At 40.0% G+C, this 23,484-nt stretch overlaps 3 protein-coding genes across 6 annotated transcripts; 2 read left to right on the top strand and 1 right to left on the bottom strand.

Annotated features, from left to right (window-relative positions):
* Nucleotides 1-11: 11 nt before the first annotated feature.
* On the top strand, nt 12-9,590 carry LOC113018713 (receptor-type tyrosine-protein phosphatase eta). Of its 2 annotated transcripts, XM_026162038.2 has the most exons (12): nt 12-91; nt 206-278; nt 1,009-1,097; nt 2,136-2,910; nt 3,956-4,213; nt 4,495-4,743; nt 5,039-5,162; nt 5,884-6,029; nt 6,146-6,394; nt 6,723-6,986; nt 8,973-9,070; nt 9,215-9,590. In XM_026162038.2, the coding sequence occupies exons 2-12, from the start codon at nt 236-238 to the stop codon at nt 9,272-9,274; spliced, it is 2,355 nt and encodes a 784-aa protein (XP_026017823.2). In that variant the 5' UTR covers nt 12-91; nt 206-235; the 3' UTR covers nt 9,275-9,590. The 2 variants fall into 2 exon arrangements, with proteins under 2 accessions (XP_026017823.2, XP_080146680.1); XM_080290554.1 differs by having other exon boundaries at nt 26-278.
* Nucleotides 9,591-9,739: 149 nt separating this feature from the next.
* LOC113018715 (natural killer cells antigen CD94-like) lies at nt 9,740-16,645 on the top strand. Of its 2 annotated transcripts, XM_026162041.2 has the most exons (6): nt 9,740-10,260; nt 11,538-11,639; nt 13,212-13,331; nt 13,508-13,668; nt 15,136-15,260; nt 16,101-16,645. In XM_026162041.2, exons 1-6 carry the CDS (start codon nt 10,206-10,208, stop codon nt 16,216-16,218), a joined length of 681 nt encoding a protein of 226 aa, XP_026017826.2. In that variant the 5' UTR covers nt 9,740-10,205; the 3' UTR covers nt 16,219-16,645. The 2 variants fall into 2 exon arrangements, with proteins under 2 accessions (XP_026017826.2, XP_026017827.2); XM_026162042.2 differs by lacking the exon at nt 11,538-11,639.
* Nucleotides 16,213-22,036, bottom strand: LOC113018714 (butyrophilin subfamily 3 member A1). 2 transcript variants are annotated; one of them, XM_026162040.2, is made up of 10 exons: nt 21,074-22,036; nt 20,273-20,319; nt 19,838-19,992; nt 19,654-19,752; nt 19,233-19,361; nt 18,951-19,073; nt 18,692-18,820; nt 17,938-18,016; nt 17,747-17,773; nt 16,213-17,646 (listed from the first exon to the last, which is right to left on the bottom strand). In XM_026162040.2, the coding sequence occupies exons 2-10, from the start codon at nt 20,307-20,309 to the stop codon at nt 17,114-17,116; spliced, it is 1,311 nt and encodes a 436-aa protein (XP_026017825.1). In that variant the 5' UTR covers nt 20,310-20,319; nt 21,074-22,036; the 3' UTR covers nt 16,213-17,113. The 2 variants fall into 2 exon arrangements, with proteins under 2 accessions (XP_026017825.1, XP_026017824.1); XM_026162039.2 differs by having other exon boundaries at nt 19,233-19,364.
* Nucleotides 22,037-23,484: the final 1,448 nt, after the last annotated feature.

The following is a 23,484-nucleotide window of genomic DNA, read 5'->3' on the forward strand; positions in this document are numbered from 1 at the left end:
TTGTGACACCAGTCAAATGTGGGGTTTATAACCTGTTTTATTTGCCCGCATCACAAACCGAGAGGTCACAAGAGATGCGTCTGTAGACTGGGTGAGTGGTGAGCCATCAAATATTCACCTTTTAGGCTGTTGTTTTTGATTAGCTGGAGTTTTTAGTCACTTTGTTTTTTTATGTTTTTTTTTATTTTTCCTTCTTCTAATACAGTATCAGTCTGGAAGTGTACAGAGCACCAATATGGGGAAGTTGCAGGTGAAATTTTGTATTTTTCTGTGCTGGGGTGAGTATTTGTAGTTTATTTTTAAAAATCTGATCTGTATGTCAGAAAATATTTTGTGATCCAGTGTACAAGGAGACATCAAGTCCAGAATTTTAGGAATATGATAGTTCTTTATTTTCATCATATGTGATAACTGACCAATAATTAATCTATTTGTCAGTTTATTAACCTCCTGAGATTCTGTGTCCTTATGTGGGAACATTACGTTTAGGCTTTTCTGCACCCTGTACTCAATTCTGCGTGGAAACCGATGTTTTAATTGAGCCATAATGCAGACCACTGCTGTTCAGTGCTGTGCTTTAACTTTATAACGCTTAGTTTTTGTAAAATCAAGTTAAACCTGAGGGTTGTCTTCCGATTTACAAACACCACCACCACCACCACCACCAACAACAACAAAAAAAATTAGAAATGAGAAAAATAATTGTTGATGGTCACAAAGCAGGAGATGGATATATAAAAAGTTATGAGTGAAAGTGTTCTTATGGTCACCATTTAAAGGTATTTTAATCTGAAAATGTTCATGTTTCTTAGATCTCTGTTATTCCACTCACTACACTACATGATATTATAGTCTCTGTAAGCGTAGCGCAAATACAAGATGACGCCAGCGTTGCGAAAACTCTGGAAAAAAAGCTAGTGATGCTTCCTGATTGGTTGACTGATAACTTGGAAAGCCTGTAAAAAACAAACAAACAAGCAAACCTTTGCCTGCCGTTTCCTTCCTCAGCTCTGACGTCGATGTACAGCGATGCACAGCGAGAGTATTTCATCCAGCGCAAAAATCTCACCTGGGTTGACGCCCGAAACTACTGTCAGGTACAGGCTAAACCTGAAATTTATGCACTAACGGGCTGAAGCATGAAACTGAGCTATACCACGTCAGTTTTATTCACTAAGGCAGATATGTGAGAGGGGATTCAATATGGAATTTAAAAAAAGGTTGGCGGTGTGGAAATGCAAGTTTGTGGATGCGATAACTCGAGAAGCAACTGACATAGGAGTTTGAAATTGATATCCTGGGTGTATCTACTAAGAATCTCAGTTTGAATCTCAGTGACCGTGAACTCAAGGTCAGAGGTCAAGTTTTCTGAAAATCTTGTGAATGTGATAACTAAAGAACAAGGCAACATAGGATTTTAAAACCATAGGTGTATCTACTAAGAGACAGGTGACCACCAGTGTTTTCCAACGTCTTTTCCTGGTGGTCGTTACTGGGTTTGAGATCATCCTCTGGATCAAACAGACCCTTTTTTATATTTTCCAATTACGGCCTGAATGGATTTGGGTTCCCTTTGATGAAAGGATATCAATACCTACAAAGTAGTGGCAAAGGAAATTTTACTTTTTGTACACTTGTATCACAGGAATAATAGGAACATGACTTGCCTAACATTTGGAAACCTTGGTTATGGATTACACTAGCAGCTGTTTGTTAACTTAGAATAGCCTAAATGCTAGCAACAGGTTTCAGTATGCAAAACTGACGTACCAGGTTATATTTGAAGCAAAAAAGTTATTTTAGTTGTGCTTGTGTCAACTATGTGCTTACCTGTGTGTCTAAATGCGGCGGATATATCTTTAGCACAGGTTGTATGTCTGTATCAAACATCATCTTGCAGTTTAGAGCCATGAGCCACATCTGTTGGTATATGTGAGCAATTTTAAACACTGGTCTAAGAAATAAGACAAAATCTACTAGTATATAAATTTGTAGCGCTTTTCCTGTCATTTTTCTCAACTTTATAGATTTAGTTTAATCTAAATTGTTAAAGAAAACCATCTCATAACATGAAATGCTCTCCGGTCTTTGGCCCGTCTGTAAAAGACTGACAGTAGCTTTTTGTGTGTGGCCAGGCCTGCTTCAAAGAGCTGGTGACACTGACTCCAGACAACATTCAGGCCCTTGCCCGGGACATCACCTCTGACCACTGGATTGGTCTTCGCAAGAACTTTAACTTCAAAAACAACTCTATCGACAACTCCACCGGCAACTTAACCAGCACTGTTGCAAGCTACACAGAAAGCTACTTCACCACACACTATATCAACAACAGTGACTCCAGCAGCCCCATTATGAACTGGACTCAGTGGGCCAACGGGGATCCCCTAGCCTTCCAAAACTGGTACCCTGGCTGGCCGCTGCCTAAACCTTCCCCAAAACCTCCCAACAAAACCGTGTGCTGCAGCTGCTCCTGCACATGCCCAGCAAGGCCAACAACACCCATGACTACAAACGCAGAATTCACAACGCCCAACACGACAACAACACAATCAGGACATAATGTGACAAGTTGGAGTGATGACCCGGCTGAAACAACTGAATTCACACCAGACTTCACTGACCAATCTGTTGTTACCGACGAAAGTACAACACACGCAACAAGAACGGAAAACATGACGACCCGAAGAACAACTCCATATTTCACCACAAGTGCACCCTGGACGACCGCTGAGATGCCATTAGCAGCGCAGTGTGAGAAGTCGCCTGTGCAGGAGCCAGAAGAACCTGAAGATGAAGACGACAGTGATGATGAGAATTACATTGAAGACTCGTGTGTGGCCATGCTCAGCTTTGGGCCGTGGATTGAAAAGAGCTGCCTGGAGCGTCTGCCATTTATTTGTTATGAAGGTAGGTCACAAACTGTATGGGTGCACAGATGCAGATACCTGCTAATTTATCACACAAATAAAATACTACAGTTAAAACTAAGGCCACGCTTAATGCTTCCATTTAGGAATTTAGAGGTTCAGTTGCAGCCAGATGCTGTGAGCACTTTAGGTGTGTCTAAACTCAGTGCTGCAAGTAGTGGACGTGAGGACAGGTGAGACCTAGGTGGCGATCTCTGGCTATAATGTACATCACCACGGCCAATCATCTCCACTTTCTTCTTTTGGATTAAACCAAACACCATATCAGTGCAAATAACTCATACCAACAATCAAGCACGGTGGTGGTGGGGTGATGATTCAGCTTGTCATGCAGTCACTGCGTCAAGCTCCTCTGAGCTCCTCTGTATATGAAAGTTTGCTACAGTCAAATATGAAACCATTTGTTTGGCAGCTAAAACTTAACTGAATCTGATTGAGAGCATATAAAACACTAATCACCTCACTTTGGTGATGATCTAGCCACTTCATCAGATTTAGGTTTATATGATTGACCTTTTTGCAAAATTACATATAACAATCATAGTTGCCTGTTTAGTGTGGTGGGTCAAGACAGGAGTAGGCCTACTAAGCCAGTCAAACACAGGTTAAGACCATAAATTCATGTATTTCTTATATCTAACCTCCTAAGACCTGAACTCCTTCATGGCATGCATTTTTAATTTCTCTTTGCTATTTGGGCTGACTGGGAGTCCTAGGAGGTTAAAGAATAGGAGTAGTTTTATTCTGTCATATTCAGATATATGATGTTTTTATTCATTATAGGCTCAGAACATTGTATCCTAATGTCCACTTTATATTTCCTGCCAAAAAAAGCCCTTGAATATTCCTTATTTGATTTAACTGTAGGTGACTTTATTACACGTAGCGTAAACAATCATTTAGAGGAGGTAAGCTTTATACACCACACATTTTATTTTAGTATCTCCCTCCTCAACTCTTCGGGGCATTTGTCCTTGCCTTCACGTTGCTGTCTAAGTAATATTCTTCATCATGTTTTCAAACAGATCGCTTCATGGGACAAGTCAGCGTCACCAATATAACTTTTGAGAGCGCCAACCTGACATGGTTGGTTGCACCGGGCGATATCAGCCATTATCGGGTAGAGGTCGAAGGTCAAAAGGATAACAAAACATGGGAGTTTAGCGTCACTGATTTGACCTGTGGCCTCTCCAACCTGACAGCAGGCACCTCCTACTCGGTCCAGGTGTTCCCCGTCAAGTGTAAAAGAGACCTCAACCCAGAGAACGCCACCTTCTACACCAGTGAGTTTCAATGGACGTGAGAAATATAGATTTATTTACTCACCTGTTCGCCTGCTTATAGTTCTGATAATATACCCCGAACAGCATCATGTAAACACCCGGAACAACACTCACGCTTAAGACCACGAATTTGCCGTTATTGCACTACATGGTATATTTTAAGTTTACCCAAAGTTTATGTTTTTCTTTTCTTTATGCTTTCCCCATCTGAGCCTGGTTCAGCCTGACGTTTAAAAAACATAAAAGAGAGAGACACTGATGATATCTGTGTTTTTTTTCAGTACCTAAGGCAGTCACAAACCTGACAGTCAGTTCTGTGGAGAAAAACTCTGTCTTTCTGAGATGGGAAAAACCAGAGGGAAACGTGGATTTCTATCGTCTGACTTACGAGACCACCCCTGTTAAAGTGACAACAGAGACAATAAAGGTTGAGGGTTTGATACCTGGAACCCCCTACAATTTCACTGTCGTCTCGGGAGTCAATGACACATCTAAGTGGAGCTATGAAGCTCACGTCTCAGCGTATACCAGTGAGTTTTTGCTCATTCTTTGTCGCGTATACGTCTGTGCTACGCATGTAATATTCATACTGTATCTGTTTTTCTTCTTTTAGTAGCAGGAAGTGTAATATGTGATTGAAACCAGTGAAAGGTGCCGAAAAGCTTGTTTACGCCTAAACGAGGAAGCGGTTTACAGTTTGTCCTTTCTTGCTAACATAACATGAAATTCAAATCAGCAAAGGCAAATGAGAGCCACTGCTGACGTGAAGAGAGGCGCCTGGTGGATGTGTCTGTTTTGTGCTCATCTGTTTGTTCCTGATTTCAGAGCCTGATAAAGTTTACAACCTGACAGTGTCTGATAACACAAAAGAGTCGATATTGGTCAAATGGGATCGACCTGTGGGAAACTTCACAGATATCCTTGTGGTAGCTAACTACACGAATGGAGCGTATGTATTTGTAGAAATCCAGCCACACTGTATGCACACACATTTTTCTCTAAGCAGAGTTCATGTGAGGACAACGTTTTGCACCCCTTTGATTTATTGATTAACATATAGGAAGTTTGCCAAAAATAAAATAATAATATACACATATGTAGCCTGTTGTGTTGTTTGGTCATTTAGATTCCTTTGCTGTTTGAGTTGCCCAGCTTTTGTTTTTTTGAGAGATCAGCTGCAAAAATGACCTAAATGTTGACTTTAAATGTAAATTTTAATTCCTGTCAATGTTCCATGTATTTCTATTACATGTTTTTGATTGATATACATTGACTTTTTATATTTTCCTCAGTAATTAATCATTGAAATAAATAAACCTTTAAAGTTTTAAAATATAACTCGCTTGGCAAACTGAGAGAATCGTTTTTACGGCGCCTGTCTTTGAGGGCTCAAAGCCCTCCCTCCAAAATTCACGATGAAATAAAAAACCCGTGAAAGAGTTTCAACGGCAATTTCCAAAAATCACGATTTGGTCACTAGACCAACTGGTCACTGTTCGGTGTATGTCTCCTTCTGGACAATGATGCGGTGATAGGTAGCTTCTGATTTTGAGGTTAACTGTCCCATCAGGTCTTCTTATTACAGCTAAATAGATCTTCATGTTCAGCTGGATGAAATGAAGAGTGGAGTTTTGGGTATGAGCTTTAGTAACAGTTTCTCTTTGTGACAGGAGCCTGTTTAATACACCTGTAAAGTCCAATCAGCAGAACGTGATAGTAACAGGTCTCCCACCGGCCACACATATATTCATCTATGTGACCGTGTGGGTCAACAACGACCTGGTGGGAGAAACCGAAATGATCGACAGCTTCACAAGTAACTCTTTCTCATTGTTCAGATTGATTTCATTGTTGATGCACAGAAACAAATAAACGGGAACTGTCCCACGCTACACTGATCGCCTCTAATCTGACTGCTTGTCTGTTTTGTAGCTCCTGGACCGATTTCAAATTTGATTTTGACTACAACTAGTGATTCCCTCACCGCTACCTGGAAGCCTCCTGTTGGTAGCGCTTTAAATTACACAGTCGAGCGCTGTCTCGACCGTTGTGTAAACGAAACAAGTGTAACAACAAACATCGCATTCAAAAATCTGAAGAATGCTGCCAATTACTCTGTGACCGTCTATGCAGTGAGTGGACAATTTACCAGCACGCCAGTGTCCGCCTACAAGTTCACCCGTGAGTCACTTTTGTCATCTTCTGTGGTCAGAGTTGTTTGGTTGCCACCACCAATGTTTACAAGCAGAAATATCTCAATTCTTATTCTAAAAAGCAAATCTGTGAATGATTGTTACGCCACTGAGAAAAAAGATTTCCACGCAGAGCTAAGTTAAAATTTTGATGTCAATGTAAAAAAAAAAAACTTCAGTGGCAGAAACGATCTATTTCATACAAGTCTGATTTAGCACAAAAAACATTACTTCATTACTCTTATGTCAGGCTGACTTGACTGCAAAATAGTAATGAGAAATGGCTTTCTAATTTTCTCCATCTTCTTTGATTTTAGTGCCAAATTCTCCTACTAATCCCAGAGCCACTAGTGTCAGTAAGGACAGCATCACCTTTGCCTGGAATGCACCTAAAGACACATCAGCACCCACGTATGGTGTCACACTCAACTCCAGCTTCTGGGGTCAGAGTTGGAATTATACAACCTCTGACACCACGTTTACATTTCTTAACCTGACATCAGGGACCAACTATGCTTTCAGTGTGTACGCAATCGCTGACAGACAGGAAAGTGCCTCAGTATACTGTGCAGATTTCACAGGTAAGATTTTTAGCTTGGAAGAAAAACTGTTAACAACATGATAGGTGACACTTGGCAGGAGTTAGCTCGTCACTTGCACTTTTTTTGAGCTTTTGTAGTGTTTTATTCTGTTTCCCGTGTGTTTTATTCAACTTTCATTGAAAGTTTCATTTTGTTTTGTGTGCTTTTGCAGTTTTTTTTTTCATGTATGCTGGTGTTTTCACAAGTTGCAGTGTGTTTGACCCTTCAGGGCCACTGTAGAAATAATCCTTATTATGGGAAACTGAAGAGAAGAGACTTTAATCAATGATTTGCAAACTTTTCCAAAAAAACATCAAGATTAAAAAAAGCTCTGCCTAAAATCGGTCACGGAAATTGTCCGCCCCTGGATGAGCCTGGTTCTGTTAAAAAGGAGTTTTTCCTTGCCACCATCGCCGAGTGCTTGCTCAGATTTTAGTGAAATAAGAGGAGTCATACTCCTTGACTTCATCATGGATTTTGATTCTCATTAGCTTGCGCAGTACAGAAAATAGTGAGAAGAAAACTGCTGACTTTCTTTCTGTACTTCACACATGATTATGGGCTGGGTCAGGTTTGAACTTCTTTTATTATTGTTCCAACACCAGTATTCACATGAGGTGAAAACTGCACTTAGGTCCCATTTAAAAGCCAACAAGTGTAAGAAGACAGCAAAAGATATTCAAAAGCAAGGAATAGGACAACGTATTTACATCGTTCATTAAGTTTAAATAAGAAAATGCCAAAAATCAGTGTCTGGTGGATAGTCCCTAAGTCTCAGTCACAGATCTGTCGCTGAGTATTAGGGACTTGTGGTTCAGAAGTTTTCTGCTTCCAAGATAAAATAGGCTATTTCTTATTTGATGTTAAAATTTTAAGGAGCTGAACTCAGTTATGGCTTTTGAAAAAGTTACTTGGCCACTTTCTCCATTAGATTTAGACAGCTGTGCTTTCCCCATGAATTGTAAGCGAGTAGCTGTCTAGCCTGGCTGGATTTTTCCACCTCAAAAAGAAGTTCTGAGCCACAGAAAGGAACCGAAAGGAAAAAACATGATTGTGTTTTATGTAACTTTGCTTTTTACTTGACTTTTTTTTTCAAAAGGTGAAATCCAGACTCGAAGTAGAGGACAGATAGAGTTAATATTATCTGATTTGAAATTTGATGATTGCATTTCATACCAGGCCACTTATCAAAACTGGATAAACAGTTCACGGAGACTGGCAGTTTGAAAATCAGCAAATTAAGCCCTCTGGTCAAGTTTTGCAAAATAAAGTAAATAGTAAATAAGTGATTAAAAAAGGAGGTAATAAATGTAAAGGTACTTATTTAGATCTCTTTTTTTTTTACTCAATTTGAACACCAGGCAGTCCCAATTTTTTAACCTAACATGATCGATGATAGATGGATTGGACTCTAGTAAGTTGGAAAAACTACGCTTTGACACCCCAGGAATCAAACCAGAGACCAAGAGATGACCCGCTCTACCTCCTGAGCCACTGCTGCCACATGCACTTTAGTCGTTTCTGGTTTCAGTTAAGATATTTATGTCTTAGATCTAACCCAATAGCGTATCATGAAAACAATTTTAATCACCTTCAGCGACCCAAAATTTCACAAAGAGCAGAGAAATGCTTACAGCCTCTGCTCACCTGCTGGGTGAATGAGGCAAGTTGTGTAAACTACTTTGAGCGCTTAGAAAGTGTAGAAAAGCACTAAATAGCAACCAGTCCGTTTACCGTTTACAGTGAGTGTGAGCTTTTATATGACTGATAGAAAACTCGCTTGGCAGACTGAGAGAAAGAAAAAACAAGATGCTATACGAGCAAAAGGTGACGGCTGCGAAAACATATCGGACCAGCTAGTCCAGGATTTTTATTTTTCTGTCCATAGCTGTATTTATTCCCCCATATGCAATTTTTTACCCATGAATGGAAGCATGCCTTTTTCTTTCTTGTTTGCACATCTCACAGTCTCTGTTCGTTTCCCAGTGGAAGACCAAGAGGAAATCAGCCTGTCGATGCTGTGCTCCTCGTCCGAGGCTCTCCTGTGTGATGAGAAATCAACAAGGAATGAAGTATTTAATGAGGTGAATCTGTCACCACTTGGACATAAGCAGCATTTTGATTAGCCAAGTGTGCTGAGCTGTGGCTTCGGTGAAAGGTCTCAGCTTTGTGTTTTCAATTGTGCGTTGTTTTAATTGTGTTGTTTCTGTTTGTGCGTTTTGCTACAGCTGGAGAAGAAATTCAAAACGCTGTTGGACGGGCACATCAAGTGGGATCTTGAGCCATAAAGGAAACAAGGATAAGCCACTTGGTATTTCCTGCTATTTAGTCATAAAAACTTCAAGGTTGTGCTTCAGTAAAATGTACAGCGACTTTTCTGATCAGAATTGTGATATGTGATTACTATACCTGCAGATATATTCATTTATTGATTAATTTTTATTTTTTCATTTTTAATAGGCTATAGGAATAAAGTAGATGACCGATCATTATTAAAATCAGCATTTTATTTGTTCTTGTTTTCACATCACCTTCTATTTTTTTTCTTCTCGACCTGAACTTTGTACGCCGAGGATGTTTTAAATAAACACACTATAATCTAAATGTGGTCTGGATTCTGTCACTGCATGTCACTGTAACACAGATATTTGTGTAAGGTTGACGTCACACCTTAAAGCATCTTCCACGATACCAAGTCGACTAACATAAATCATATTACACATAATTGCTGATGATTGTCCAGCTGTTAAGATTTTATCAACATCAACAGTAAAAAAAGAAAAAAAAAAAACTCAGTCTGTGTATACTTGTTCTCTTAATTCTACATGCATGCAGACACTTCCCCTTTTTCCAAAAAACAACTCTCGTTGTTCAGTTTTTGAACAATAAATATGTCAACGGTGAGGACCTGATGCCTATGCATGTGTAACATCTATAACACTTCCAGGGTGTGAGCTGGTCCCTGTTAAAAAACACTTAAGTTACGCTCTCGTATAAGCTGTTATTCTCTGCACAGCTTCCTCTGCAGTGTGTCGGTAATAACTTTAACACTCCAGAGTAAGAAAGCAAACTGCAATATGAGGAAGGGGTGGAGTGATCACATTTTTTTTTTTTAAATAAGCATGTAAATGTGAAAAAAAAGAAGCATCAGAGAGAAGAAAACGTGAGCCAAAAAAGCTTTTGAAACTGCTTAAGCAAAACCACAGTCGAGCAGCAGCAATGGAGTCTTCACAAGGACACGGAGACGGTGAAGCTAAGAGGGAAACACTTGCAGGTTAGTTTTTAAAAAAGCAATTAAAGGAAAGGCTTTAAAACAGGACACGTCTGATGAGTTAATATTGAAAATAAAAATGATCTGTTTCTTTGTTTCTGCAAAGGAGATGGGCCTCGGTGTGATCAGAGGCACATTTATGTTGCATCCTTTCATGATTGAAGTTCTTTAAAACTAACAGGACCACTTACTGTGGTCTAGAAAGTGAAATGACCTCCTGTTTGTGATTGAAACAGGATTTCAGTTTTTTCCTTGCTGTATTTTTGCCTCCACGCTCCCAATGCGTTCATCGGCTGAAGGGCCCACAATATTTTGGACAAAGAGCTGGTTTTTTAGTTTTTTCCTCTGGGGATTTTAAATCAAACAACACGTACCTGAAGTGTAGACTTTCACCTTTAATTGAAGGGGTTTAAAAACTGTTTTCATTTTTAAGAAGATCCGACATTTTTATACGCGGTCCCTCATTTAGAGTGGCTCCAAATTCACTGGACAGACTAACATAGTTTTACAATTATGGATTGTTTTTAGTATTTGGGTGAAAAAATCTATTACAGTCACTGACTGCCTGAAGTTTAAAGCCCATCAACACCACGCAACACTGTGTTTCCTCCCTTGAGGTGCCCACCGGGCCTTTACTGCAGCTGCATTTAGTTTTGTCTTTAGTAACAAGGCACTGTAAAGCACGCTCTGTTGATCGTGACAGATAGCTCATTGAAGAATGTCACATTTTTTGCCTTGAGAAGTTCTTGGGTTGCTTTTGCACTACATGCTTTGATCCATTTGCCGTGTGGGGCACCGTCTGATCAGGTTTGGCTGAATCTGAGCAGAGAGTAGAGCCCTGCTGCTTCTATCAGCAGTCACATCATCAATAAACACCAGTGAGCCAGTCCTACAGCCATACTACCATACTACTACCTCCACCATGTCTGAGAGATAATATGGTATGCTTTAGATCACAAGCTGTTTAGCTATCTTCTGTGGTTTTTGAGGTCTTTTGGTGTTGTTGTGCTGGTCAGTGTGTTCCTTATCAGATTGCTGATTTGGTTTTTATTATCTCTTAGGCGTATTTTTAATACATGTTTATTTTCAGCCTAATGGCCTTATATACTAACCCCGATTTGGTCTGTAATTCATCCACTGTTGGATCGAAAGCACTTACATAGAAAGAGCATAGATAAAAGTGTCTGTGTGAATGGGTGAATGAGGTGAGTTGTATAAAGCGCTTTGAGTGCTCAGGTAGGCTAAAGAAGAACCAGTTCATTGAGCTTTTATCATTACAGGTGCAGGATCCTGTCAGTTTTGTCATCTAACAGTTGGAGTGGCTATTGTTATAGCAGCATTAACCCTGATCGCAGGACTCCTATTGTCCTTCATTTTATTTGGTGAGTCTAAATATGCGTGCATAGAAATGATACATGCATGAAGTATTTCATCTGTAAACACTTGGGGAGATTCCAGGATCAAACCTTTGCTCATAAGGTCGTGCATACAGCGCCTTGAAATGATCATTAAAGATGCTGGAGAATCACCCTGCTGGACAACAAGCAAACTGAAAGTAGTTCATACATACAGAGTTCATACAAATCCTCCCTTTATTGTGCAGACTCAGCACAAATCATCATCATGTACCCCAGTGGAGAAATAGATCCGGAGAACTGTATAAAATTCATATCAATTCATATCAACACGTTCTGTTTCGAACAAAGTGGTGTGAAAAGCTGTTCGCCCCCTCCCTGATTTCCTCTTTTTTTTTAAATGTTTGCCACACTATAATGCTTCAGATCACCAAATATTAGAAAAAGATAACACAAGTAAACTCAAAATGCAACAAAGTTTCGAAATGAAGGTGTTTATGATTAAGGGAGGGGGAGTGTCCGGGCCTACATGTCCATGCGTGAAAAACTGTTGACGTGTGTTAACTTCGCCTAATATTTAAATGTGTTTGATGATCTGAAACCTTTAAGTGTGACAAACATAGAAAAAAAGAGGAAATCAGTACACACCGCTGTGTGTACTAACATTTTTTGAGTGTGTTACTATAAAGCACACATCGCTTCCATAAAAAATATCTAAAAGCATTTAATTTAACTTTTTTATTTTTTCAGCAAGTATTCCTTCTTCGTTCTGACAACCACAAGCAAACACATTGCATATAACTAGAAATGAATAGAATAATATAATTATATAATAATAATAATTAATATTGTCATTATTTTAAAAATATATATAAAAACACTTAAGATAATAAAGTAAACCACCTCCTTGGCTGGCAGCTATGGCAGCAGGCTGATGGCTTTAAAATATAAAATTAGCTGATAATGTCCAGACATTTAGCCTAAATAATCAAACATACATAAGTAGACACTTTATAAGGCACAGCAGTGCCCCCCCCCCCCTCATTGTAAGAAGCATTTGCAGTTTTTCCTATATCTCAGGTAAAGAGTCTCCAGTACACAAGATGGCAAAATACAAAATTTGAAGACAACGTCAGAAAATAAGACTAAAACACATTATTATTACTGTGATTACTATGGTTATTTTTAGGGGTCCTACGATGGAACTTTGGGGTACTTGAGACCCCCCCCAGAGGGTATAACCTGGCAGAACATAATATATAACATACTTAATCTACTATTTTCTGCTGTTTGTGTTTGTCTCTCTAAACCTGTGGTTTCCACCTCCATGTTCATCCCTTCAAATTTCCTCCAAATGTGAAAAAGAAATATTAAAAATGCAGTTATATTAATTTATTATAAGAAAATTGGTTATAGTATGGTTGCATTTGTCTTTCTCAGCATTTAAAGTAGCTTAAAAAAGCAAAAGTAATCCTAATCTGCTTTTTAGCTTTAGTTTCTGGAAGCATCTGGAAGACATGATGTTTTTTTTTTTTTTTTGTTGCTGCCTGTAGTGGACCTTCAGTGCTCAGCTCTTATCTTTATATTTATATTTGTCAGTCATATTGGCAGCAGCACCAGAAGCAAGTCAGACATCAAGGCAGGAACTGCTGGAGCAGCTGCAGCAGTGCCAGAAACAGCAGCGTGACGTGAACCTGATGCTTCACACTGTCACTCAAGGTGATTTACATGATCTCAAACACAGTGAACACAGGTGATCCGCCACAGCACTCGCTGCGTGTTTCTGGTTACATTTGTGATATGCTTCACACACAGAGTAGTGAAAGCTGTGGGGCTCCATTTCTTACAGGGTTTTATCTGACACTTAAATCAGTGTTTCTTCCTCCTATGTGGAGACTCAAGGTGCAGTTTGTGCCCTGAAAAGTGGCTGTGGTGGATGGGACGTTGCTACTTCTTCTCAGTCGGACTGCAGGAAAATCGGCAATGGAATGAGAGCGCCGAGTTCTGCCGGCAGCACAACAGCAGCCTGGTTGTAATCGAAGACTCTGCAGAGATGGTAAACGCATCATGCACAAGTCATGTGAATCACACACACTTACAGTTCTGAAGTCGTACGTATCAGAACCACTTTAAGCTGCTGAGGACGTTCGGCCCACTCTACTTCACAGCGTCGCTTCAGTTCGTTGAGATTTGCAAGCCTTTTTTATACACAGCTTAAAAATCAGGTTGGGCTATGACCGGGTCATTGCAACACCTTGATTCTTTCCTTTTTCAGTGTTCTGTTGTAGATTTGCTGCTGTGCCTGTGTCCTGTTGCATGACTCAATTTAGTTTTATTGTCACACAAGTGGCCTCAAATTTGACTTTTGAATACTTTGGTGGGAGTTCATGGTTGACCCAGTGACTGCAGGGACCCCAGGTCACGTGGCTGCGAAACAAGCCCAAATCATTACCCCTCCTCCACGTGCACTTTGTTCAGATGCAATCCTTTCCAAACAAGCCACGCTTGTTCCATCTTTTTCTAATTGTATGTCATAAATATTTACATTTAACATGCTAACTGAGGCCTTTAGAGTCTCAGTTAGCATAAAAAGAAGTTTAACCCCCCCCCCCCCCAAACCCCCCCCCCCCCCCCAAAACAAACAAATTGCTAAACTAAAAGTTGGAACTTTGCTAAGGACTCCCACAAGACATTCCCAGATGTATCCCGCAGCTTCTGCCCACCTCGACTTTCAGTCACCCCAGCTTGTGCTATGGACCACTGATGAAATGTGGGCTTTCTTAAGTAACCAATGCATAATGGCCCAACCTGGGTGGATGTCAGCTTTCTGTACCAGCACTTGTTTTATTCATAGTAACAAACATAAATAAAATGGTAAAATTTCTGGCAGAAAATTAATCAGGGTCGTCAAACATACTGCCTGGTGGCCAGAATCAGCCCGCCAAAGACTCAAGCCCATTGGATGGCTTTGGAAAATGTCAAGAAAGGCATAGATATTATACATTTTATACATTTCTTTTACAGTTTTTACAGCATTTTCTACTAATAAAATCCCCAGAAGTCATTCATACTACACTAAAGTTAATTAAGTAACAAGTGAACATTTAAATGACAAAAAGTTGAAAATGTTGTGCTATCTACAACAGAAATTTCTATGTTTTACAGCAAGTCCGCGCAGTTAAAAAAAAAGAAAGAAAGAAAAGAAAAAAGCAAATACACTTTTTATTATTACAGGACAGTCTGGGACAGTTTATTTTTTCTTTCAATTTACACATTTATTACTTACAATTTAGTCTTAAACAGTCGTGCTGACACATTTCTTGCATTTAACATAGAAACATTTCTTTATTGTGTAGAAAAACTCAGACATGCTGTTGAAAAAAAGACTTTTTCATAAGAAGTTGACTGAGGGATTAATCTTCTCTACCTTACAGAAAGGGGCGTGTCACTGCTCTGGCTCACTTCAGTGGGCTGTGTGTGGTCGGTGATGATATCCCTGCTCTAAATGTTGCTTCCACCACAGGATTTCATCCAAGGAGTGATGAGGAACTTCTCCCAGGTTCCTTTCCTGTGGGTGGGACTGACAGATGCCAAGCAGGAGGGTCAGTGGCTGTGGGGCGATGGGAGGGCAGTCCAGCACTACATGCAGTAAGTCATATCACAACAACAAAAATAAAAATAATAAAATAATACGGTATAATTAAGGAACTCATTTTGGAAGAATTAGAAATAAAAGTGCAAGGAGTAAAATATATAAAAAAGAATAATATATAAAATAATAAGTCTTCCTATTAAAAACTGGAGTTGCAGAACACTTTTGCCTGCTGCAGCGACTGCAAATGCAAAACAGTAGTTATTTGCACTGAGGGAGTAACAGGCAGCAGGGTTAGAAGCTGCTGGAGGCTTTTTGTCTGACTGCAGAGTCCTCTAGAGGCGGGAGTAGAAAATGTCAGTGGGCTGTGCGCTGTCGGCCCCCCGATGACCGTGGTAATGTAAATGCACTGATGAGAAGGCTGTTCCTGAGGTACACTGTGCACATTTATCTTTGTAAAAAGAAACAAACAAAAAACTGTACAGTACAGTGTCAATAACTCCAGAAATGTCTCTCAGAGTATAATAAATATTAGTAGGATGCTGCTTGTTTTAGCCACTAAAACGTTTTTATTAAATGAAAAGTGATCTCTTTATCTAATGTATAGGCAAATACAAACAGAACACAATCAAAAAATGAAAACAAACAGAAACATTTAAGGTTAAGTTGATCTTTATTACAATATTATAACAAACAATATACACGTATACATGACACACATATCCAAAGGCAAACACACACAAAATGACATCAACTTGACTGTATGTAACGTGACCATATGTGACTGTACATATGTTTATTTATGTAACATATTTACAGTTTATATTTTTTAATGAGGTTTATTGTCATGTACTGCTTTAAACACTGAGTTTTCACTCCCACTGTGTGTTTCAAAGGGTGATGGTGGAGTGGGATTCTGATCACAGGGACTGCGCAGACCTGAGGGGAGGCGCGAGTCTGTTCGCCGCTGACTGTGAAGAGTACGGACCGTGGGCTTGCAAGAAGGAGTACTGACACACAATTACAATTTATTTTACACACAGTTTACTTCCAATGTCAATTTGGCACGATACAAAAGGTAAACAAAAAGCTGTTTACAACTCTAAAATCTATGAATCTTAGGAAAAGAAGCCAAAAGGGATAGGAATGCAAGACGTTAAGTCAGCCATATAAAACATTTATTGCCATCTGAAAGTGCATTATAAAGTGCATTCATGTACGAAGAGGCAAAATGTCGAAAAAATAAGCAACATGTTGTTGCCTTCAGTTTTGGACAGAGTTAGCTTATTCTTTAAATTGCAGGTTTTAAAAATAAATCTATTTACCCATTTCTGCAGTTGCTGTTTGTAGCTGCAACATCGGAATTGTCCTGAAATGTATTTGCTATATTTAGCACGCTATGACTGAAAATATCAATAAAGTCTTCCTGCTGTTTACATCATTAGCATTGTAGCTTATAGCTTTTTTTAAAGCTCAGTTGTTGAGCTAAAGTTTTAAATATTTTAAATTCTTTTTTTTTCTTTTTTTTAGGTTAATATTTAAGATAAACTTAGCAAAATTAAGTTTGAACTATTTTGTTTTGAAAGTGAGAACACGCACTTTTAATTTCAATAATGACCTACTTTTATACTTTTAATGCATAATCTGGGTTTTTCTTTTCTTTACAACCGTGTGAGGTCTGAGTAGCTATGACAACAGTCAACCCTAACCTTATGTACGCTTAGGAAAAATACAAGAAGCAATTGTTTTGACACATCTCAGTTAGAGTGATTTTTGTCCCCCTGGTTGCCAAGAAAAGACACTTTTTTTTAAAGCCAAAAAAAGGCACAGAGGGTCAGAATTATCACCGATTATGGATTTAGACCTCACAGGTGGAGTCAAATTAAAGTCCAGTGAGATTTTCTGTCTCTCATTTCCCTGAGATGTTGTTTGGCGGGATGATCGTCATGAGTGTGCGTCCATCCAGTGGGGCGAACAGAGGGTACAGTTTCTCTCTAAAGGTTCCAGTGAAGGTGTAGATGTGGGACTTGGTTTCAGCGTTGTAGAAGGAGATCTGCCCTTCTTCGTAGTCCAAGTAGACCCCCATGCGCCTGGGCACGAGGCTGAGGGGGAGCTCCTTTTCTGGCTTGCTGCAGGCGTAGAATTTGTGCGTGCTGCGCCACAGCACCCAGTAGCCCTTCTTTGGCATCATGGTGAACTTCCCGTGCCGCTCAGAGTCAGCGGTGGTCACGCCCACGCGCCAGTAACCGTTATTGGCTATGTTCACCTCCCAGTAATGGCGGCCGCTGCTGAAGCCCTCCCTGCCGAGCACACAGGGCCATTCGTCGAAGCGCTGGGAGCTTTGAGGCTGCTCTGACACTACAGAGGACTCCTGGACTTTACGCTGGTCATCTGAGAGAAGCAGCCATGGGTGGTTGGTCATGGGGTCAAGAATCACATCAGCTGTTGGGAGAAAGGAAATCAAATTGCTAATTAAACCACATGTTCTTTGGTGTTTGTTGGTTGATTTATGGGATGGAGATAAAGCTGAGGCCGTTGTTACCTGCTGCGCTGCAGATCCACCCCCAAACTGAAAACACAGATGAAGAGTTTTATTATAGTTGCAGAAGAGATGAGTTTGGCTCTTAAAATAGTCCCCTCCACAAATTGTTCTGAGCATCGGAATCATTATTCATAATAAAAGCTAAAGAAAAATCCCAAGGTTTTTTTTGGTGCAAATTTTAAAATACACACCTGAGTTGGGGATGTATCGAGGAATTCCTGCTTCCCAGGACTTTTGCTTTGCCAGGAGCCACAACTGTGGGACGATTTTCTGATAAGGAAAAACATAAAAATGAAACTCATACTAACTTTATATTCCTTTGCTTTCTATTTCCTTAAGACTGACTAACCTATGCCATGCTTAGTCACTGCATACATAATTCAGTAGGTACTCATAAATTTAGGTCCAGATAAAACTCAATTACAGCCTCAAAGGTCACGGCTCTGCACAAAAAACTGCAAGTAGTAGTGACAGGTGAAATCAGAGTCAATCAGAGCTGTGATAAAACAGCACGCCATCATCTATAAATGTGATGGCGTGCTGCAGTTTATCTGCAGACTGCCCCGTCGTTCACGGGGGACATTGACACGCGTGCTATCAGAGCAGAGCCCGATTAGGGTCGTTAAACTGAATCACTGAGATCTTTCATTGATAGATGCGGGCAATGAAGGTGCAGAGTTCACTTGGATCACACATGGCATAAAGCTGTTACACAACCTGGCCACGACTGCCCTTCGTGACATTCGAAATGAACAACTGGTTTATTGCACACTGGTTTATTTGTGTGCTATCAAACTTCTAAGATGTTTATCTTTCACTTCAAACTTACATCTTGCCATCATCCTCATCTCATTTTCAAATTTATGCCAGAGTTTCTGCATTAGCATGAATTGTTTTAAGGATGTTTTCAAGGGCTGATTCAGTAGAAATGCAGAGGTTTCTCACCGTGCTTCCTTCCTTGAGCAGCGACCAGGTGATGAACTCCAACAGAGGCATCAGCCTGATCAGCCGGTTCTTCTTCAGAGTCAGCACACGCAGCACCTTCCCCAGCTCATCGCTCTGAACGCCACAACGCTGCAACACAAACAAACGCTTGAGATTTGCCTCCATTTACTTTGAAAAGCGTGACACCAACCAAAACATAAATGACATAAAAGTAAAACACATTTGAAGTTAGTTGTCTGGTTAGTGACCCCCTGCTCACCTCGCTCGCCTCCTGCAGCTCCTTTGCCCACTCCATGATCCTCATGTGTGCCACCTCACTGGCATCCTTGTCTTTAGTTTCGTGTTCGTGACTGTCAGATAGCCAGGGAGTCTCCTTCAGGAGCTTTAAGGACATTGAATTAATCACGACATTGTTAGATTTTAACAGTTTTCGTTTCACCTTGCATATCAAAATAGGATTTTCAATTTAATTCAATTCAGTTTTATTTGAAGGGTCAATCTGATCTGGTCTGATCTCACATCAGCATCTGTAAATACTGACCCTGTCAACATCGCGGAGCTCATCGGCCCACTGCAGGATTAGCTTCCTGCTCTCCTCGAGACTGCGTTCGGCGCGCCCCTGTGAACGCTGGGCGTCCTTCGTGGTGCCTTCTCCTGGATCCAGAGCTTCCTGCTAAAAGACATCACACTGTGTCAGGTGGTATGTCACACCATGAAACTACAGAAAGATACAGGAAGATTATATCGGATTGTACATCTTAGGTAACGCCCATCCTACATATGCTATAAGGTGAAGGGTGTGAGCTATAAAGAGTTAATGAATAGCTGCGCTATCAGCATCCATACAGTCAGTGCTGTTGTGTGATGGAGTTCCTGCATACAATAAATATTTTGTTATTGTGATCTTTATCTGGTCTGTGCACTCTTAAATCTGGCTATACTAAGAGTCTGCCAGTTTCTACCTTGCACACTTGATCCACCTGTTCCTTCCACTGCTGGATAAACTGCACACACTCCTGCAGGCTGCGGAGATCTTTCAGGCCGTTTTGGCGAGTTTGTTGCTGCAGGAGACAGAGGTGGTCACAAATAGGCCAAACAGACACTGACCAACTGAAGAGAAAAAGCTGTTTGAAGCATGTGGTTTACCTGTGACTGTTTATTGAGGCTGTTGGTGGGCCTGCTGGGGACCGAGCTGTGAGGCTGGCTGCTTTCATCATGGGTGGGCAGGTTCCAGCGTACGGCCCCGATGGAACTGCTCTGGGTGGCGCTGCCGTCCTCCCCAGACAGCAGCATGCTCACCTCTGTAGGGGTAAAAAAAAAAAGCTTTTTTAAGTCTCAGTTAATGTCATGCTGCTTTGCCAAACTAAGAAAAGCAGCAGGAAATACAAGCTTTAGATAAAAGCTTTCCAGCAGAGGCTGTGTAAAGTATAGTGATAGATTTATGGCTCTGATAAATGGAAACACTTTAGATACTGTATCAGTCCGCACAGTATCGCATCACGCGAAGGTTGATAGTTATCAGATGGGCAAGAAAAGTGTGCGAAGTATCACTATGAAACACAAAGGAAGAAAAAGACGTACTTCTTTTGGGCTTTAGGATACTTTTCATTTCCATCATGGCTTCCTCACTGTGGAGAAAAAACACGCCACATGAAAAAGATAAAATATGAAATTATAGAACTAAACACACACACACACACACACACACACACACACACACACACACACACACACACACACACACACACACACACACACACACACACACACACAGATATATTTGCAAGTTTTAAAACTATATCCTCCTAGGACCTGACGTCAGGATATTATACTGCCTCTGTTCTATCGAAATTTAAAGCGAATGTTCTCATATGTGGATCAAATTTTTCTCAGAAAGAAAAATCAGGTAAAAAAAAATCTTTGTTTTTACATTCATAAGGTCCCAATCAGCCCAAACAGCAAAGAGAAATTAAAAATGCCATGAAAGAGTTCGGGTCTTAGGAGGTTAAATATGTGATCCTGTATATGCATATACAGGATTACAAGTAATCAAATACAAAATAATACAATTACTTTAAATTGATAATAATAATAATAATAATAATAATAATAATAATAATAAATATAGAAAAAAGTTAAAGCTAGATATAAAACAGCTGTAAAAAGAAAATCAGCATTAAAAAAAGAAAAGAACAAAAACAAGCAAACAAACAAAAAAAGCAACACACCACAAAATTACAACACAAACCTGCCTTATGTTTGCCAGTGAATTCATAAAATAAAATAATGGTTCATATTTGAAATTAAACCATCTCCCACAGACCTCAGGTATAAAGAGACACACTAAACTAATACACAAACTATGAGCTTATTATGTCGTACCTGTCGCTGGTGCAGCTCTGCTGGTGGCGAAGACTGGACAGCCACTGCTGTTGGTCTAATCCTTTTGTGTCTCTCTCGGTTTGATCTTTGAACTTTATGACAAGGAAATCTGCATGCAGAATCCCCTGACACGAAACGTTTCCTGGCAGCTCCGTAACCGAGGGCGCCGTGAGGGTATAATGGCGTGATTTTTTCTTTTTATGACTGCAGTAAATTTCAGGTTATGACTGGGAGGGAAACAGATACTCTGTGTGGCTGTTGGTAAACTGTATATGCAGCAGGAGTGTTAAGAGTCATTTACAGTATCTGTGCTTTATAAACTTCAGTTGTTGCAAAAAAATCATAAAAGCTAAAGATTCTCCAAACAGTAAAAAAAAAAAAGTGATTTCACTTCTTACTGCATCACTGGACTCAGTCTGACTGTAGTGAAACTGAATCCTAGCAACTCTTATCTTTGCCTTGACACATATTACACAAATGTGATATATGACGCGCCACTTTGTTTACAGTAACTGGTCCCATCTTGTCTATAACACTCATCATGTGGATGAATTTCATGGTCATCACTGTTCTTTTTCTGGGCTGGACTGATCATCCAGCATAGATCTTTAACGACTTTCAAATGCACACATTTCAATCTATTTAGGATTTTCTCTCATCCACACAGGCTCTAATATTTGGTCACATGTTCCTTAGCAAGTTGCACCTCAACCAGATGCTTCTTGTAGTCATCAACAAGCCTCTGACTTTATTCTAGCTGCATATTTAACTGAATTGGTAGAGTTTGTTTAAATTAGTTGGTTTTCTGGCATGAACACTGCTTTTAAGATCAGTTCCCAAAAGTTCAGTAAGTTTGGCATCAGCGCTCTGAGAGACGTCAACATGCAAAAGACACCACATAACCGTCAGCCCCGCTTATTAAAAAGACTTCAGTGACTTAGTATAAAGCCATCTTTCAGGAATGACTATATTACTTTTATTTCATTATTTTTATTGTTTTTAAGTAAATCTTCATGTGAAGCACTTTGTAACTCTGTGATGAAAGGTGCTAAATAAATACTTATTAGAACTGAAAAGACAAAAAACCACACACTACAGTTCTACATCTACATTTTACATAATGTGGGATTTGTTTTTATGTCTTTATTTCCTTTTGCTTAACAGCAGATTATGAGTCGAAGAAGTTACTGATTATGTCAAAAACATCCATTGACTGGACTCATAATGTCCCGAGCGGGTGCAATTTGGAAGGGTATTGCATGGTGTCAAAAAAGGCCGAAAAATAGGAGCTTCCATTGGAAATGACTCAAGGCATGCACATCTGGATGTCTTCAGCATTACATGCAGAAACGTCAGAGAAACACATGCTTCCCTGTATGTATCATCAGCTTATTCCTGGAGTTTTTGCCTAAATCGTTGTGGGTTTCTTCCACCGCCTGGTTATCTGTGACTTCAAGGTCAGAGTGTCATTATGCAAGCTGCCGAACCTTACGCTGTTTCTGTTTGTATACAATAAAACCAATCTAGTGTAAACTATTAGCCGCTGAGTTTTTTCCCCTTTTGAACAAACTTCAGTTTGCCTTTTAAAATCGAGTCAGGCGGAGATTAAACCTGAATAAATCATCCTGCAAGAGAACATTCGTGAATTTTCTAACCTTCAGAAGCAGTGTAACCAAAAATATGATCAAATGTTTCCACAGTTGGTGTAAGAGAACCAAATTCAGCGATTCAGTCTGACTTTAAAAGCATACTTGACTGAAAATGAATCTCTGCATTAAAACAACAACAGCAAAAAACAGCAACCTTTCATAATCTCCTATAATGAGTTTGAACATCAGCAGTCTGCAGTAAGAAAGACTGGGTACAAATCAGGGGAATTCAAAATACCTGGTCCTTCCCTGAGAGTGGCTGACCAGCACAAATCACTCTGAGAACAAGACGTGTGATAGCCTGGGAGGCCACACAGAGCTCAGAGTAGCTTCTAAGCAGACAAATGAGAAAGCTGTCTGAGTAACATTTAGTAGCTGTAGTTAAATAACTAAACCAAAGGTTTTTGGTTATAGCAGAATAAACATCAGCATCAGAGGCTGATCCCCTCTGAGAGACATCTGGAGGTGGGAGATTCTTTGGGTCTGTTTCAACGCGCCTGCTGATTATTAAAGAAGCAATGACCTTTGTGCTATGCCAGGTAGCCATTAAGAGAAAATGCCAGGGCATGTTAATCTAAGTAGGAAATAGGTCATGGAACCACACAGGGACTGGTCAAAGAGGAATGATGACAGCATTTTTGGAAGTGAGTGAAGGAAACAATTACTGGCATTTTTTAGTCCCACAGCTGGTTTATTGTGAATACTCCAAGTCACGGACATGGAATAATGAAGGCCTGATAATATTGTCCTCTCAGATTATTT

This window comes from Astatotilapia calliptera, chromosome 3 (assembly GCF_964374335.1).
Source record: "Astatotilapia calliptera chromosome 3, fAstCal68.1, whole genome shotgun sequence".
Lineage (NCBI taxonomy): Eukaryota > Metazoa > Chordata > Actinopteri > Cichliformes > Cichlidae > Astatotilapia > Astatotilapia calliptera.